Genomic DNA, 15207 nt, shown 5'->3' on the forward strand with positions numbered 1-15207 from the left:
ATTCCAGCACAATTGCCAGGCTGTGTGTGAGAACAGCACTTGGGAGCAATGAAACAAGGGCACTGATTTTAACTTCTCAGTTAATGCCTGTAAAATGACTGCTGTCAGCCCACACATGGTTTTTTACTTCAAATCCCAAGCTCACACAATTACAGACTTATTATTGAGACAGAAAAAGATAACCATAGCCATTGCCCTGCAACAGTGAATAACTCATAATTTCCTTTAATTTAAAACTGTTTTCAGTAGACTTGTGTATTGTATTTGAACAGAACAAAGCAAGGTTTAAAACAAGACTTTCCTGGGAATTACAGACACTTATCCAGTTTTTAAAGTCTTTTTCCATCCCTGATAAAAAAAAGCATTGTTAAAACACCAGGTTAGTGCGGAAATCGCACTTGATCCAAATAAAATAATTGCGTTCCGCCGAGTGGACCACACAGGAAACCTGTTTCTAAACAAGACACAAAGAAGTTCATTCCACAGAGCAATTTCAGAGAGCATGAAACCGCGCTCTATGGGGTGACATCAGGGACTGGAGCTGGGTGTTTTGCCGTTAGTTTGGCTGTGCCTGAATCCCAGCTCCATTGTACCGAACTGATCAATACTGCACGATTAATTACAACCTCAGAATTCACACCCTATCTGTTTAAACTCCAGACACCCACAACACATGCACGTCTTAAAAAAAGGGGACAAACCATTAAAAGATTCTATCAGAATGCTGGTTATAACAGCTATAAACACAACCCTTTTTTTAAAATAGGTGCGGGGAGATTCCTAAATAAGAAGGGAAATCTAACTCTTGCAAGGCACTATCCACCCTGATAAAAGCAAGACACCAGCATTATACAGTAACTGTTACTAATGTTATTAACCCGAAAGACAGCTGTTGTTATGCATGACTTGTTCCGCATTTCAATATGTGAATATTAAGTCTACAGGCATGTTGTTCCAGTGAAAAGAGAAGATTCCAGACAGGCATCACAGATATCCACAGACCACAAGTCTGTAATATTGTACATTTTCAGAATATTGATTTTGCCATGAAAGGATTGCATCTCCACTAAGATAAGCACTTGTATATAAATACTGCAAATATGCATTTTGACACTGAACGAGGAGGCAAAGTCACATTCCTTCCTCGGAGGTTTTAAAACGAGCAACCCTTATCCGAAAAGTCTGTGCGCCCACCAGCATTTTAGCACTAAATGCTGTCAAGACATGCTTAAGGACAGCCGCCAGTAACAGATAAGCAAAATGAATTAAATTAAAAATAAACTTATGCCGGCATCTGTCTTGAACTTCAAAAGACAGACACATTCAGCCGCCTTAGCACACAAAGAACATTAAAGAAAGGACACGCGCATCTGTTTTGATTTTTTCCAGCAAAACGCAGGACAACAAAAAAAAAAAGCAGCTTAATGAACAAAATGTACTAACTGCCTGTGAAGATGCAAATGAACAAAGAACGAATTGAACAAATCCGACAAAGGAGCCAGCAGCAAGAACGGGGAGGGAAAAAAAAGCTTTAAAATGCAAAAAGAAAAAAAAACCCTTTAAATTCTGCTAGTCAATTTTCCTTGACAGAACAAAAAAAAGCAATCAGTGCTTTCTGCAGAGAAAAAGACAAGCATGCTCAGTTACCGTAGGTGCAGTTACAACACAGCCTGAGAATCAGTAGAATTTCCATGTCAATCTTCCCTCCACCTCTACAGCCATTTCTCCCTGCCTACTACTCTCCATAGCCAGTCAGCCAGCGTCTTCACAGGGCTGGAGCAGAGCCACCTCAGCCAGCCGGTTGCATACCCAAGCAGAGGGGTTGGGCAGACCCAGCATCTTAAAGGGGAACCCCCCCCCAATTCAGCAGCGCGCTGTGAGGCGGCTGGTCCGAAGCAGCCTGCCCCGCCACTGCTCCTGCGCCTGCCCCTGCAGGCTGGAAGGGTTTGCGCCCTCAGCGGGGCCCCGGGCCAGCGCAGCGCCGGGGCGAACTCACCTTCCATCGTGACCGTGGTGGTGCAGTCCTTTGAGTCCTTGGGCCCCTTCACTTTGAGGTTCTGCAAGGAGCAAGGGGAATATTCAGCAAAGGCACGGGAACAGGCACGAAGGAAACGCTGACCTGTTGGCTCAATTCAAAACGATCCACCGCAAGGCATGACGAGCTGTAGCAGACAGGGAGCTTCGGCACCAGGTTTCAGAGGCATTTGTTTTTTTAACAACAGATCACTGCACTTGTGCTGCTTCTTTAAAGGTTTTGCCTTTTCGACAAGGAAACTGCACATGCAACAGAAGCCACAGTGCATGGAGAGGAAAACTACTAAATGCTAAAAAAAAAATCACTTTTAAGAGACAAAACACTGACCAGAGTTTATGGCTGTTCTTTGAAATGACACTTCAGAAAAAAAATATTCTTTTGATTATCTACATTAGGACAATCGCCAATATGTGTACTGATCTTATTGATCTGTATGTTGCCTACTGATCACAGTATCGGTAAGTGCTGTTAGTGCAGTCATTGGAAACAATGGAACAGAAGGATTCATTTCTTAATACAGAACAGTGCCATTACGCTTCAAAAAGCAGTCCTATTAACCCTGTCCTTCCCAAAAAAGTAACCTACTTCCATGGAATGTTACAGGAAATTGTTTTTTTTGGCACTTTCACACATTGGGGAAAAAAAAAGAGAAAAGCTGCAAACAATCACATGTACTGATAATAGAAACAGAAACACAACATCATACAGTATGCAAAGGAAAGAAACCGGCCCCCATTGTAGAGTAGGAAAGGCTTTAAACTAATTTGATGCTAAAGATAAATCAAACTGAATATTAACCAACATATAAAAGGGGAATGGTTAAAAATAAAATGTCATTTTACTTCATGCAGACACGGTGCTGAATTGAACATCAAAACGCACAGTATGCTCAACAATGCCATCATAATCTTGACCCTTGATTTGAATTCTTTCTCCTTACCTCTGAGATCTTCTGAAACTGGATGTTCGCCTGGCTACATTGCCTGGCAGTCTCTACGGCAACTTTGTAGTTATCCACAAATGCTTTGTAAACACCAAGTTGGCTAGCCTGATAAAAAAAAAACAACAATTTTAATAAAAGAAGAGGCTGTGAGCACTTTGCTTCAAACAGTTGGAACAGGCATGAAAGGTGGAAGACCACCGTTATTTTAAAGGCTCTTGATCCTAAAGACCTTGGGAGCTACATTAATACAGATGTGTAGAAGTCTGTTTGGGGGGATTTCACCTGAGAATATGAAATTACACAAAGGCAGAAAACACCAGGATGTGTTCTGTGGCTTGCAGCCTGATCCATCTCAAGCTGTGGTGCAGCCTGCCTCTGAAACTCAGAAACAAAACTTGGGCTTGAGTCTCACTGTATGTAAAATACCACAAACGACTGAAAGCCCACTCAATCCTCTGTGCCTACTGTATGAACCAAACTTTTGAAGAAGCAACTTCATTGTCTTATCATTCTGTCATTTTCTAAAGGCATTAATCACGGTAAGTGGGAGATTGTCAAAATGTCAAGAAACTGCTTTGAGGTCCCAGCAGAAATTCAGTAAGTCTTTGTAAAGGTCTGCTTTTGTCCCTGCAATACAATTCTTCCTTCCCATGCATTTGCTAAACACAACACAATCGTTTACACTGGGTGTCTTTGTAATTTGGTTCATGCAATTAAAGATGATCTCTGGCCCCCTGACAGACAGATATGCATGTTTAAACACCTTTAGCATGTGTTGCTTGCCGACAGTATTAAAAAAAAAGGGCTGTGGGAAATGGAGCTAGCCACACACTTGACCTCCAACCCTATATAGTGCTTTGCATGTCAAAAGGTGTTGTCTGGGGCAGCCTGGGGCACCTGCAGGCTCAAAGTGCTGTCATTGAGGGAAGCACCTCTCCCCTGATCAGCTGCACCGCCTGGGAACGATGTGGCAAAAGACCACTAGCAGAAAGGAAGACGCGTCAGAGGAACCTGCCTCCACTTCCTCATTCGCCCCTGTTTGCACTCATGGGGTTTCTAATTTCAGCCAAGATGAGAAAAAATAAAAAGGCATAACTGGCTATTCCAAATTGGGTGGGTGTCACAAAAGTTACTGGCGGTTCGATATAAAGAAAAAAAGGAAAGCTGCTGTCCTTGAAGATCAGTCCTGTTGCAGGTGTTTGAAGGCATGAACAAGCTGCAAGGGAAGAGCTCAAAGTTCTAGCAGTGCCAGCAATTTTAATGACCCTTCAAACGTACACAGCAGCTCAAATGAAGCTGACCTACTTTAAAAGCCACGTCTCGCTGAAAGGAGAAAACTCTCCTTTGTGTTTTCTAGAAAAATACTTCAGAGGCAAGACAAATTTGGCAACACGGAGTTTCTAGTGTCTTACTGTATTTCAACATCCTGGGTGCATTTTTAACCAAAACGACAGGCCACCCTGACTCATCCCACTCTCCACAGGCAGCTTTGAGCTTGACTGTGTTTGAAGCCAGCCACTCTGACACAGACTGGCATGTGTAGAATAATAATACAGGAAACCTCTGTGAGCACAGTCAACGCTGAGACTGTGTCTTAGACATAAGAGCTAATGAACATGCTGAGAGTGAATCAGGAGATCAGCCCTCAAAACACAGCACCCCAAGGACAAACGGTGTCCAACAACATCTGAATTACCAAGAATTACCAATAACAAATTACAATAATTAACTGGAAACAAAATGACATTATCCAAGGTTAATATTGATTTTCAAGGCTTCTTCTCCTTTTAGCTTTACATCATTAACTCAATCCCTCTCCACCACAGTAAAAGCAAAAGAAGATGACAGAGAGAGTTGTTAAAAGTTTAACCCTTCCTGAGCCACGGAAAATGGCGTCTCTTTTTGATGCCCTTACTGTGCAAACTTGTTCCCTGGTGTTAAAGAACTAAATCAGGGGTGTCCAGCTCTTGGCCATGGAAAGCCAGTCTTTCTATAATGTCAGCATGGGAAAAGCAGATAAAGTGCTCCGATTAAGCAGGTAAATAGCCGAGCTGGAATAAGAACTTGCAGGCAGCAGTGCTGTCCCAGGGCTGGACATCCTTAGAGCAGCCGTGCCCTTTAGCAATGAGATATGCAGACGCTTCAGGTCTTACAGGAGATCTCGAAGAAGCCAGTGGTACAACGGACAAGTGGCAAAGCCTGACAAGTGGAATGAACTATCACTGAAATAAAGAGCAGCTCAATTCCATCAGCTCCTGACCGCCTTTCTGCAGCAACACACACAGCACCCGAGATCTCTCTGCCCTCATCTACTGTACATCCTTCAATAACTCTTCTTCTGTAGTGTCCTGATGTTCGGAACTCTCAGACTGGTATTGTTACTGCACTTGTTCACTGTAGGCCGGGAATACATACCTACAGGGTGTCTACATTACTTCTCTGTATCCACACTCCTGCTATTTCATTTTGCACTTGCACTTGTTCTTATTTAAATGAATGTACTGTACCTGCACCCTGCACCCTGCACAACCATTTCTTGGACTCATACCTAATGTAATACTTCAATATTTGTGAAGTACTTTTTATTTAAATTAAAATTTATTTTTTCTAAATCTGCATAACGCACAGTTAAAAAAGGACAGAATACAAATATGGAGCCTGGCATCCCTCTTCTTCTGGGGTTTCTGACTAATCTCCCTCTCGCTTACACGTCCATGACATCTAGTATGTGCTTTATTTTGAAATTAAAGGAACACTCCTCAGATATAGGGACTAAAAAAGAAAGAACACACTGAAACATTACAGATCCCAGTGCTTCAGTTATAACTCATCCTGAAAAACAAACAATTACAAAATTACGGTTTAGTCCTACACCTCAATCTTTAATTTCGGGGGGGAAAGTGAAACATGACAACAGCACAAAATCTTTCAAATCCACAACACCACCTCGACTGCGATGCGTCTCCTGAGAAGCAAGTGTGAAGCTGGCAGCCTTGATTAGAATCAGTGACGTACGCTGTATCCTAGCAACATCTCCGCTCTGATCAAAACTGCATGCTGCCTGAGGAATAAAGGCAAGACCTGTTTTTCGTTTTCACACCAGCAGAAGTGTTTGGGATAACACAAGTGACTTAAGTATTGCACTTTAAACTGTTTCTAGTACACCACGCATGCGTCTCTTAATTACATCATACTGCAGCACAGTCTGCACCTGAAGGACACGCGTCATATCAAATGCACGTAGTCATTTTTTGCATGATTTCATACCACAAATCCTGCCAATCATGTTTCCTCAACAATTTGCGTCCAAGATGCCTAAACCCATGCTACATGCACACAGGTCACACAGATGCATACTGTCAGGATTTAATAAGCAAAGATTTCTCCCTAAATTCAAACCCTCAATTGAAAATCTTTAGAGAGACATATCTACACATTCATACTGCATAATACTGTATTATACCCTCCTAATTCTTGTTCATTTTTCAGTGCTGTTATACTAAATGTCATCAGCCTTCTGAGCATGGCAACTGGGCATTTTAATTAATTTGTTTAGTTTAGAATGACTCAGTGGCTATAGCTTAAGAAAAGACAAACTAATCTCCCCAGTGTTTTATCCATTTTTATGCCGTGTATTTTAAATGAAACCCCTCTACCCCCCCTCTGCCTCCGACCCCTCTAACCCCCCCCGCTGCACCGCTGCAGATTAGCAGTAAGAACAGGTACAGTTACTGCCAGGCATCTGTATTTCTCATACACCCAGCATCGCGCTGTACAGATGGAGTGGGAACCAACGCCTCTTCTCAAGCCTTTCAAAGAGGCAGCTGAGCCATGGGATGAGGGGAAGCAGAACGGTGCACTGGTGGGGAATTCTGTTTGCTTTCAGGTTGCTCCGGGGCAGGTGGGATGTAATGAAAAATCTAAAATGCTCAAAGATACTTTCGGCAAAAGGCAAAAGAACCTCAATTGCCACCCAAGGTTTGATTCCTTCAGCGTAGCGTGTGTAGCAGAGCAATCCATCAAACTGCACTGCACTTAGACAGCTGTACAAACTACTGGAAAAAGGAATGAGATGAGAGACTGAAAGACTAGAACTGCAGTTTGCCAAAGACACAGCAATACGATATCACGCTTTAGGAACAGAGAAACAGGACTTTCAAAGAAGCCCTGGATTCACGCAGGATTTAAAACACAAAAACTTCCGTTTGAAGACACATGCTAATCAGATTTCACTGAAAGCAACAAATGACTAATTCAGTATTTTAATTACTGCTGACTGAACCAAAGAAAGCTAAAGAAATAGAAGCACATTTAGGTTCCTATAGAGCCAGAATTAATTTTTGGAGCTGTGTGTAAATCTAGGACATTGTAATAAACTTCCATACACCCACACACAAAATTAAAAAACATTTGCTTTACAGCATCCAACTCTCTAAAAAAAAAGGAAATGAGCATAGCTCAGTCTTAACCACCCTGAAAAACCATTGCGATACTTCAAGATGATCCATGCTCTGAAATATTTCATAGCATGTAAACCTCATTTTGTATTGCTTGGAATTTCACTTTTAATTATAAGACAAGCAGGCAAACATAGCTTTGACCACCACCTTTTAATTTTTTAATCTCCGTTGAATTGTGGCACGGCTTGAACTTTTAAGCGCCCACTGTAACGCTACAGGATATATCGCTTCCACGTCTTATGCTCCTACTGTTTGACATTTTTACTAATGAATTTTTAATTCGTAAAATGATTTTTTCCAATAGTGAAACTGTACTAATAAACCGAGGGGATGTCCTTCATTTCTCCTCTCAAAACCTTGCTTCCCTTATGATGAATGCTAAGTGAATTGTGCCCTTTTTTCCTCAAAAAGAACACCTAAAAGAAACCGGTAACATATACATGTCATCTGTGAGCATCTTGAAACCTTGTAATCTGGGAAACGCAGAAGAGCTCGACTGCAGGGAAGATCTTGAGAAATGAAATGCTATGAGGGTGCTCTCATTACCAGCTCTGGAAGGGCTGATCCTCTCCTGCAGGATGCAAGACGCACGGATGTAATTAACTGCGGAAATGAATTTTAGGGGAGATGTGACTCACTTGCACATGAGGGATTTACAGTAGACTGCTCTCTCATTTGGGGAGCAGCGAAAAAGGGGGTTTGGGCAAAACAAGAAAGGGAATTCTCATGGTCCTGAGGAGATCATCCGACAGAGGTTTAACTCCTAAGGATTGACATCTGATACTCGACATCTTCTCCAGAAGCATGCATTACATAAACAATTTACTCAAGTTGTAAAAACAACTTAATAAAGCTGAGCTGGTTTAAAAGAAATAAGGTTCTTCAAATGCTCATTAAACAGAGTTATTAAGGACAACTACAGTAAATGTACTGTGAATGACTGAATTTTGTCTTGAACTCAGTTTTCATTCACTGATTGTTACACGTTCCGCTTTGGTCTAAAAGCACAGCACATCTTTGATTTTAAATTATGCTATGAAATAAATAATTTAAATGCACTTAATCATCTTATTTTCACCTGATTCAGACTGCACCAACAAAGGACATATCCACAGAGTCACTGCATTATCTATGTAAGACAACACCAGTGCCAATTTAATGCCAGATCTTGTTGTAAGATGCTCACAAAAGAAATTCAAATGCTCCTCCCCACTGCGAAGGGTCGGTGTCTGCTGTCTGCTGTCGGTGGTGAGGGAGTTCTGTTGGATGGGCTTACCAATTTCTGAAAGAGGTGTCCCACTGTGACCTTGTTGTCCCACTGCTGAATGTTGGGGTACAGTTCGTCATAAAACTCCTTGTGGACCACAAAAATGTCCTGGATTTTGTAAAAAATGGTCTCTATTTGCTGTATTGTCAAGACAGGCTGGGATGTGGTCGCTGTCGCTTTCAGGGGCTTCATGGGCTGTAGGGAAACAAACGGCTGCGTTAGAACAGAACAAGAGCATCGCGATCTATACAAGACATCGGATGTCCAGGACTAATATTTCTGCAAATAAGATCAAAAACAAAGCCACACCATTTCCTTGCTAGCGATTGCATATGTGTCTCAGTATTTTCAGTATGACTTTCAGTTCAGCCGTTTTATCATCGCTTGATTCATGCTTGACTGCTCAGGGGTTTTAATTCCAATTTAATAACAATGCTGCCCAAATTAAGATGGATTTATAACTGTCGAAATCTGTTATTTTTTAAATCCGTGCCTGCTTTGGGGTTCTACTCCAGGAGCTGGGCGCTTGAGCCCAGCACAGGTCAGTGGTTTACGATGCGAATTATTCAAAGTACGTACGCAGGGAGACAGCTCTGCTTGCTGTGCAGGGCTCGCTGAAAAGGGAACCCAAAGCTATACCCCTTCATTCTGACATCTCAAATGCTGTCTCCCAGGTCAGCAGGGACACACAGCTGCAATTCTGATCCAGACCCCTCAGAAACCAGCATTGCTTAAGGCGACCCCAGGCCTCAGTGTGAGCTGCACACAACCCCTTCACTTTTCATTTAGGATGTTTATTCCCAAAATGTTATATTCGGATAAATGCTAACAGATGCAAGTCGAAACATAAAACTCTCAGGCCTGACAAAAAACAAAATATTCTTAGATTCCGGCCTTTATTTCGGGGTGCAAACTGTGGCTGATCTGGTGCACTGCAGCTTTAGACTGTGAGCAATGCAGCCACACAACAATAAGGAGCAAAAGTATTACAGACAAAAAATAAGCTGAATGTGAATTAAATTGTACGTATTATGCAAATTAAAACAAGAAAAGTGACATAAGCTTCTAAATCACATAGATGCAAGGTTATGCACTGGAAGTTCTGGAGGCACAGATGCTTTCTACTGGTACATTAGCCCTGTTTTCCACCAGTCACAGTAGATCTTTGTACTGAAGCAACATGTGGTTTGCAGAAATTCTGTCATCTTACAGCCACATTCAGTCTTTCACCAGTATGCATCTCAAGTCAAGTGTATTATGTGTACAATGACTCTGCAAGCATAATTTCTTAAGCAATGAGTATACTTTTTTTCTGTCCTCTGTACTCATTAATTAAACCTTTTTCAGAGTCACCTGGTTTTAGTGTCTGTGAAGCAGCACAACATTTTAAAATCAGTACTTTCTTTCCCCATGGGTTAAAAGACTAAACGTTTTCATCCTAAACGTGCTGCGCTGCATATCATCCCCAGGAACTGCCTGTTAACTAATTGTTTTCCCCTTTTGAAGCAGGATATGCTTGTATTCTTGTTGTTGAACACACGGGAATATTTTTAATACAGCGTGCATGCTACTTAAACACGCCACACACACAAAAAAAGAGCTCAGCTGCTGAATTGCTTGAAAAGTGCAAAAGACATCAGTCATGCCGGAGGACACTTCCTCTTCTTAAAACCAGAGATCAGGAGGCAAAACAGAACCATCCACTTCTAAGCTCCGTTAGTCATCAAAAGGGCTGAAAAAGCAGTTAATGATCATCTTAATAATCACTGACTCAAGCGCACCCAACTCCCACAGTATTCAGTAACTCTTACTCCATTTCATTTTTTTTGGGGTGTGCAACTTGGAATTATTCTTGGGGTGTTTCAGTCAGATCAGGGTTCGTCTGGGCAAAGAACGAGACCTTATCCTAGCAAAAGGATAAATGCTACACCACAAAAACCACCGTGCCGTGGCCTCAGTCATCAGCTCCATCGCGGTCTTGTCGGTGTTTTCAACCAGACCTGAAGCTGAGACCACATACGGTCTAGGCACCCTGGCACAGCCCCACCGTGACAAGACGGAGGTGATAAGCTGGTGAATCTGATGACAAGAGGTTTCATGTGGAAGGTGCATGCATCTCAGTGGCATTCCTTTCGTCCTGCAGATTGACGAGTGGGGTCTCTCTTGGAAATATGCCCCCTATCAGCTTCCTTTCCATAATTTATAGTGGGGGAAAAAAAGAATAAGCGGGGCAATTGTTCAGTACAGCTGCTGGATCGCTCACCTGAAGAACTAGTGGATGCAAGTGGTTCTGGAGCAGAAGCACGAGTCAGACCATGGCTTTTTACAAGCTTTCATTTCTTCTGATGCGCAGCTCTTTGATTTTTCCTTTTCAAGTTTCTGCTTTTAATTAGTTAATTGGCACCAGTAAAAATGTTTTTAAAAAACTATTTAAAAAAAAGAATTACATTTGAGCAAGAACTTACTCAGCTGGAGTATATTTATGAATTGTACGTTATACTAGCTGTGGTGATGTCTAAAGAGACTTTACTTGTACATTCATTATCCTTTAAATAACCGAGAAAGAAATTAACTCTGTACGAGCTGTCAGAGCATAAAACTGACAGTGCAAGTCAATAACAGCACCAGTATGATGGAACTGAACACCACCTATAAAATCAGACGGTTTTCTAAACTGTCTGGTTTCCTCTGCCTGTGTTCTGCCCATGATCTGGTGGGTTTCCTCCTTCAGGGCACAGACCGAAAAGCTGGTCCAGACCGCACCCTGCCCTGCAACCACTGCTTGCCAGGACAGACTCTGGCCCTCCTGCAGCCCTGAACTGGATGAAGCTGGAAGAAAACAGATGGGCAAGGTGGAGTCCTTAAGATAAAATATCATTATGTATCTAAATAAATCACTTTGACAGTCTCGAAGAAGTACCATTTAGGGTATTTCACTGCTGATTATCCATATTTTACAATGCAATCCAGCTCCAGAATGATTTAACGAAATAATCATCAGCTGTGTGGTTTGTACGTGAACTTAACAGATAAAGACCCCACTCATCACCAACAAGATTTTTATATATACAAACTATTAATCTGGAGTAGCACACTTTGGCAACAGGAAGCATGGATATAGGTCTTTTGCGAGAATTCACATGCATTCACTGCATTCCCAACATTTTTTTTTTAATATTCCTTAAAACATCCTTAGCTGTATTTCACCAAACAACTGCCGTTCATCAGTTACTGATTTTATTAAAATTATAACTAGGCCTAGCAAAGTCAAGGAGGCAGTCCTCAGCACTAAAATTAGGTAGGGGGGTATTTGTGTGTATTCTGATCAATAGTGGACAATTCAATCACCTTGACAGCTCTGCAAAGAGGATGGTAGCAGTTATACAATGAACAGACTTAAGAGCAAGCATCCATCACGAATCCATGAAACTTAATTCCTAACCGAGTAAAATATATTTGAGTTATTTCAAATGTGCTGGAGACATCATAATAACCCGCTGTTGCAGTGCCGAGCAGGCTCGCTTCTTTGACAGCTACTGCCCGCGATTAGACCAATCATGACAATCTGAGTGACGGTATCGCTCGTAGGATCTACTGTGTACGATATGCAAATGCCTTCAGCCTTTGACCCCTGCCTGAATTTCCAGGTTTGACTTACAGCTATAGTACAGTCACTGTAGGGGAAAAAAAACAGAGGAACAGTAACTGTAACAAGGCGTAAAAGAAAAAGCAAACATGACAACTTACAGTAACTGGGCCAAGGTGAACTGACAGCTCTCTGCAGAGCTTTCTGTATTTTTTAAACCTAACCAAGAAACACTTTTCAAATACATCAAATACTGGTTATGATGCAGTATTATGTGATGCCCTTGCATTAAATCTGAGTTTTGTATTTAGAAAACCCCTAATATGGTTGATCTAAAGTTCCAGTTCTTAAGAAGCACACTACTGAATGAATCAGCTTCTGAAAAATGATAAAAATGAATAAATTTTCTACAATGGCTTCTACAGCTTTGATTTTTACAACAGGGATGGATTTAAAAAAATACAATGTTATAGGTCCAAAACACCTAAGAAATAATGTGTGCTGAAGTAAACACAAGCACAAAATGAAGCTTTGAGCTGCACAAGGTGGTTTCAGAAAAAACACAACAGAAAAAGCTTAAAATTGTTGTTTGTAATTAAATATCTTACCTCTTGCAAATTCAATCTACATTCTATTCATTTTTTAATTTGTATGATATGTTCAATAAGTATGTTTACACCCTGACTGATTTAATTTGCTTTCACAGTCAGCATCATGGAAGCCCCACACTTTCTAAGCAGTTCTGGGCCTTTATCTCCCAGAATCCTGGTTACACTCAGCAACCAGGGCTCTGGGCTTGTAAGTAGATGCTTGTGAGGCTGCACCCCAGGTGGAAGGTGCTGTTGTGCCCCTGAGCAAAGTTCTTCATTTAGACTGTTTTGGGAGAATACCCAGCTGCTGGAATGGATACAAATGGCATCGGTTGCTTTAGATGAAACTGTCAACCAAATAAACTACAGTACATGTCTGGATGTCTTCACAGACACATGGATCCAGTATCTTGAAAGAAAGCCTTTTTGGATTCACTGTGGCACTCAGGTGTAGGTGAAGGTGGAACTGCAGCCTTGTATAGAGTTAACCGTCTCTCGCAACCTCCACTTGAAATGAAATCGTTAAGGGAGGGTATAGGACATGGACAAAAGCCTGTTACAATGCTTCTGTAAGAACAAAACAAGAACCAACTAACAAAAAAAGAACCAGCAGGAAATGACATAGTACATTGGCAGGAAGGAACTACATTTCTCAATGGTTTCTTAATAGGGGCTTTTTTTAGAGTTGCTTTGTTTCTCTTTCTTTGTCCTAAATACCCACTCACAGCACTTACAAGATCACAGATCTGTAGACAACAGTGCTTGTAAAAAAAAACAGCGAGATCAGGTTTGTGCAAAACTTACCAAAAGCAAAGCTTCCAGCTGGTTGATGTAAATTTCTTCGCTGGCAAGGAACCCAGAGAGGACCAGTTTCCTCATTTCCAGTCCCTTCTCAGTATCCATGTCGCCCTGAGACACAAGAGGAAAAATCAGGAGTCCAGTCAGGATTTAACAGCGTCTCCGAAAACACCTGAGGACCTTCAGCTGCAAACATTCTGAACTGAGGACTAAGATACTTGACAACCTTGGGAATAAAGGTGTGTAGTGCACAGGTGACAACTTCACAATGCATTAGACTGCGCACATGCAGCACGTTTCAGGGTGTGAAGTGACGTAAAACGGGAGAGAGATGACATCTTAGCCAGATGGATGCAGAAGAAAATGTATCCTACATATCTGCAGATGACATCTGCGCAGGATTTAGGAAATGGACATTTAAACAGAGCACCTCTTAGCAACAGCCAGCCACACCTCGTGTTAGAAAATACAACACCGCAATTCATTGATGCAAGAAGGAGTATCAACAGTGTTACTGTGCACCGCACACACCACCAGTTCAACAGGGGCCTATGCACTACTTCTTCGACTCCGAAAGGAGATGCAGTTTCCTGCTGAGTTTTGTCCATAATGCTAAGAAGAGGACAGAACACACGGTTCCTCATACGACTTTATCCGATTTTACCAGTAACAGATATTTCAAAGAACAGAGCTGCAACTGAGCAAAACCACACATGGAATGACACACCCATCAGAATTTCCACGAGCCACAGTTCAAAGTGCGACTACAATGAGGTCTCGCCTAACTCATCGTCTGCCTTTTGCGTTCGCACTGGTCCCAGCGATAGCTGTGTGACCTCCTCTGAATCGGGATAGCCTTTGGACAGGTGTACTTGCACAGGATGATCAAAGCTTTCACTAGAGCCGTGTCCCATGATATTTTATGAATAATCATGGCACTGGACTTAAACCTGCAGATAACAAAAGAAAACGTACAGCAGACGTATTTTTCCACCCACTTAGCTACACTGTATCACAGCTCTTTGTGGACTGCCCCACCAATTATACCAATGACATATGAATAGTTGAAGTAGTGCAACTGCATCAATGCTTTATTCCTGATAAATGCTTAAATTCTTAGTGCTGGGAGTCTGGAATGTGTAGCATCGGCTTAGGGTCTTCAAGAGAGATCTGCAGAGCAGCAGGCAGGCCTGTCACCCAAACTAGGGTTGCAATACAGACCTGTCTGCACTGACTTGTGTCACACATTGCCCGAAAGAAACAAAATCCACAGAAAACGTCTAGCAGGAGAGCACCATCTATGGGCCATCTTGCTGCATATTCATCCTTTGGAGACAGTAGGGAGACGTACAAGAGCCTCTACTGCCTGTGGCTCAGCTTCGCACAAGAAGTCAAACATTAAAACAGCCTTTAAAAGCAGAAGCTCGATTTCCGCCGCTGAAATTCCAATCGGACTTTCCCAAGTCTATGTTAAAAGACTTCCCTTAGAAGTGTCAGGACTGGTTACCAGCAGGACTGCAGTGTCAAA

The 15207-nt window shown here is 42.0% G+C and overlaps 1 protein-coding gene across 2 annotated transcripts in view; it reads right to left on the minus strand.

Moving 5' to 3' along the window:
* The window catches only part of abr (ABR activator of RhoGEF and GTPase), a 157952-nt gene that overhangs the window by 75858 nt on the left and 66887 nt on the right, over positions 1 to 15207 (minus strand). For both annotated transcript variants that reach the window (XM_006640845.3, XM_015367428.2), the window contains exons 3-6: positions 13686 to 13790; positions 8715 to 8900; positions 2976 to 3083; positions 1997 to 2057 (exon numbers count right to left, since the gene is read on the minus strand). In XM_006640845.3, coding sequence (XP_006640908.3) covers positions 1997 to 2057; positions 2976 to 3083; positions 8715 to 8900; positions 13686 to 13790 — 460 coding nt within the window. The remainder of the gene's footprint in view (positions 1 to 1996; positions 2058 to 2975; positions 3084 to 8714; positions 8901 to 13685; positions 13791 to 15207) is intronic.

The sequence above is a fragment of the Lepisosteus oculatus genome, chromosome 26, assembly GCF_040954835.1.
Source record: "Lepisosteus oculatus isolate fLepOcu1 chromosome 26, fLepOcu1.hap2, whole genome shotgun sequence".
In the NCBI taxonomy this organism is placed as follows: domain Eukaryota; kingdom Metazoa; phylum Chordata; class Actinopteri; order Semionotiformes; family Lepisosteidae; genus Lepisosteus; species Lepisosteus oculatus.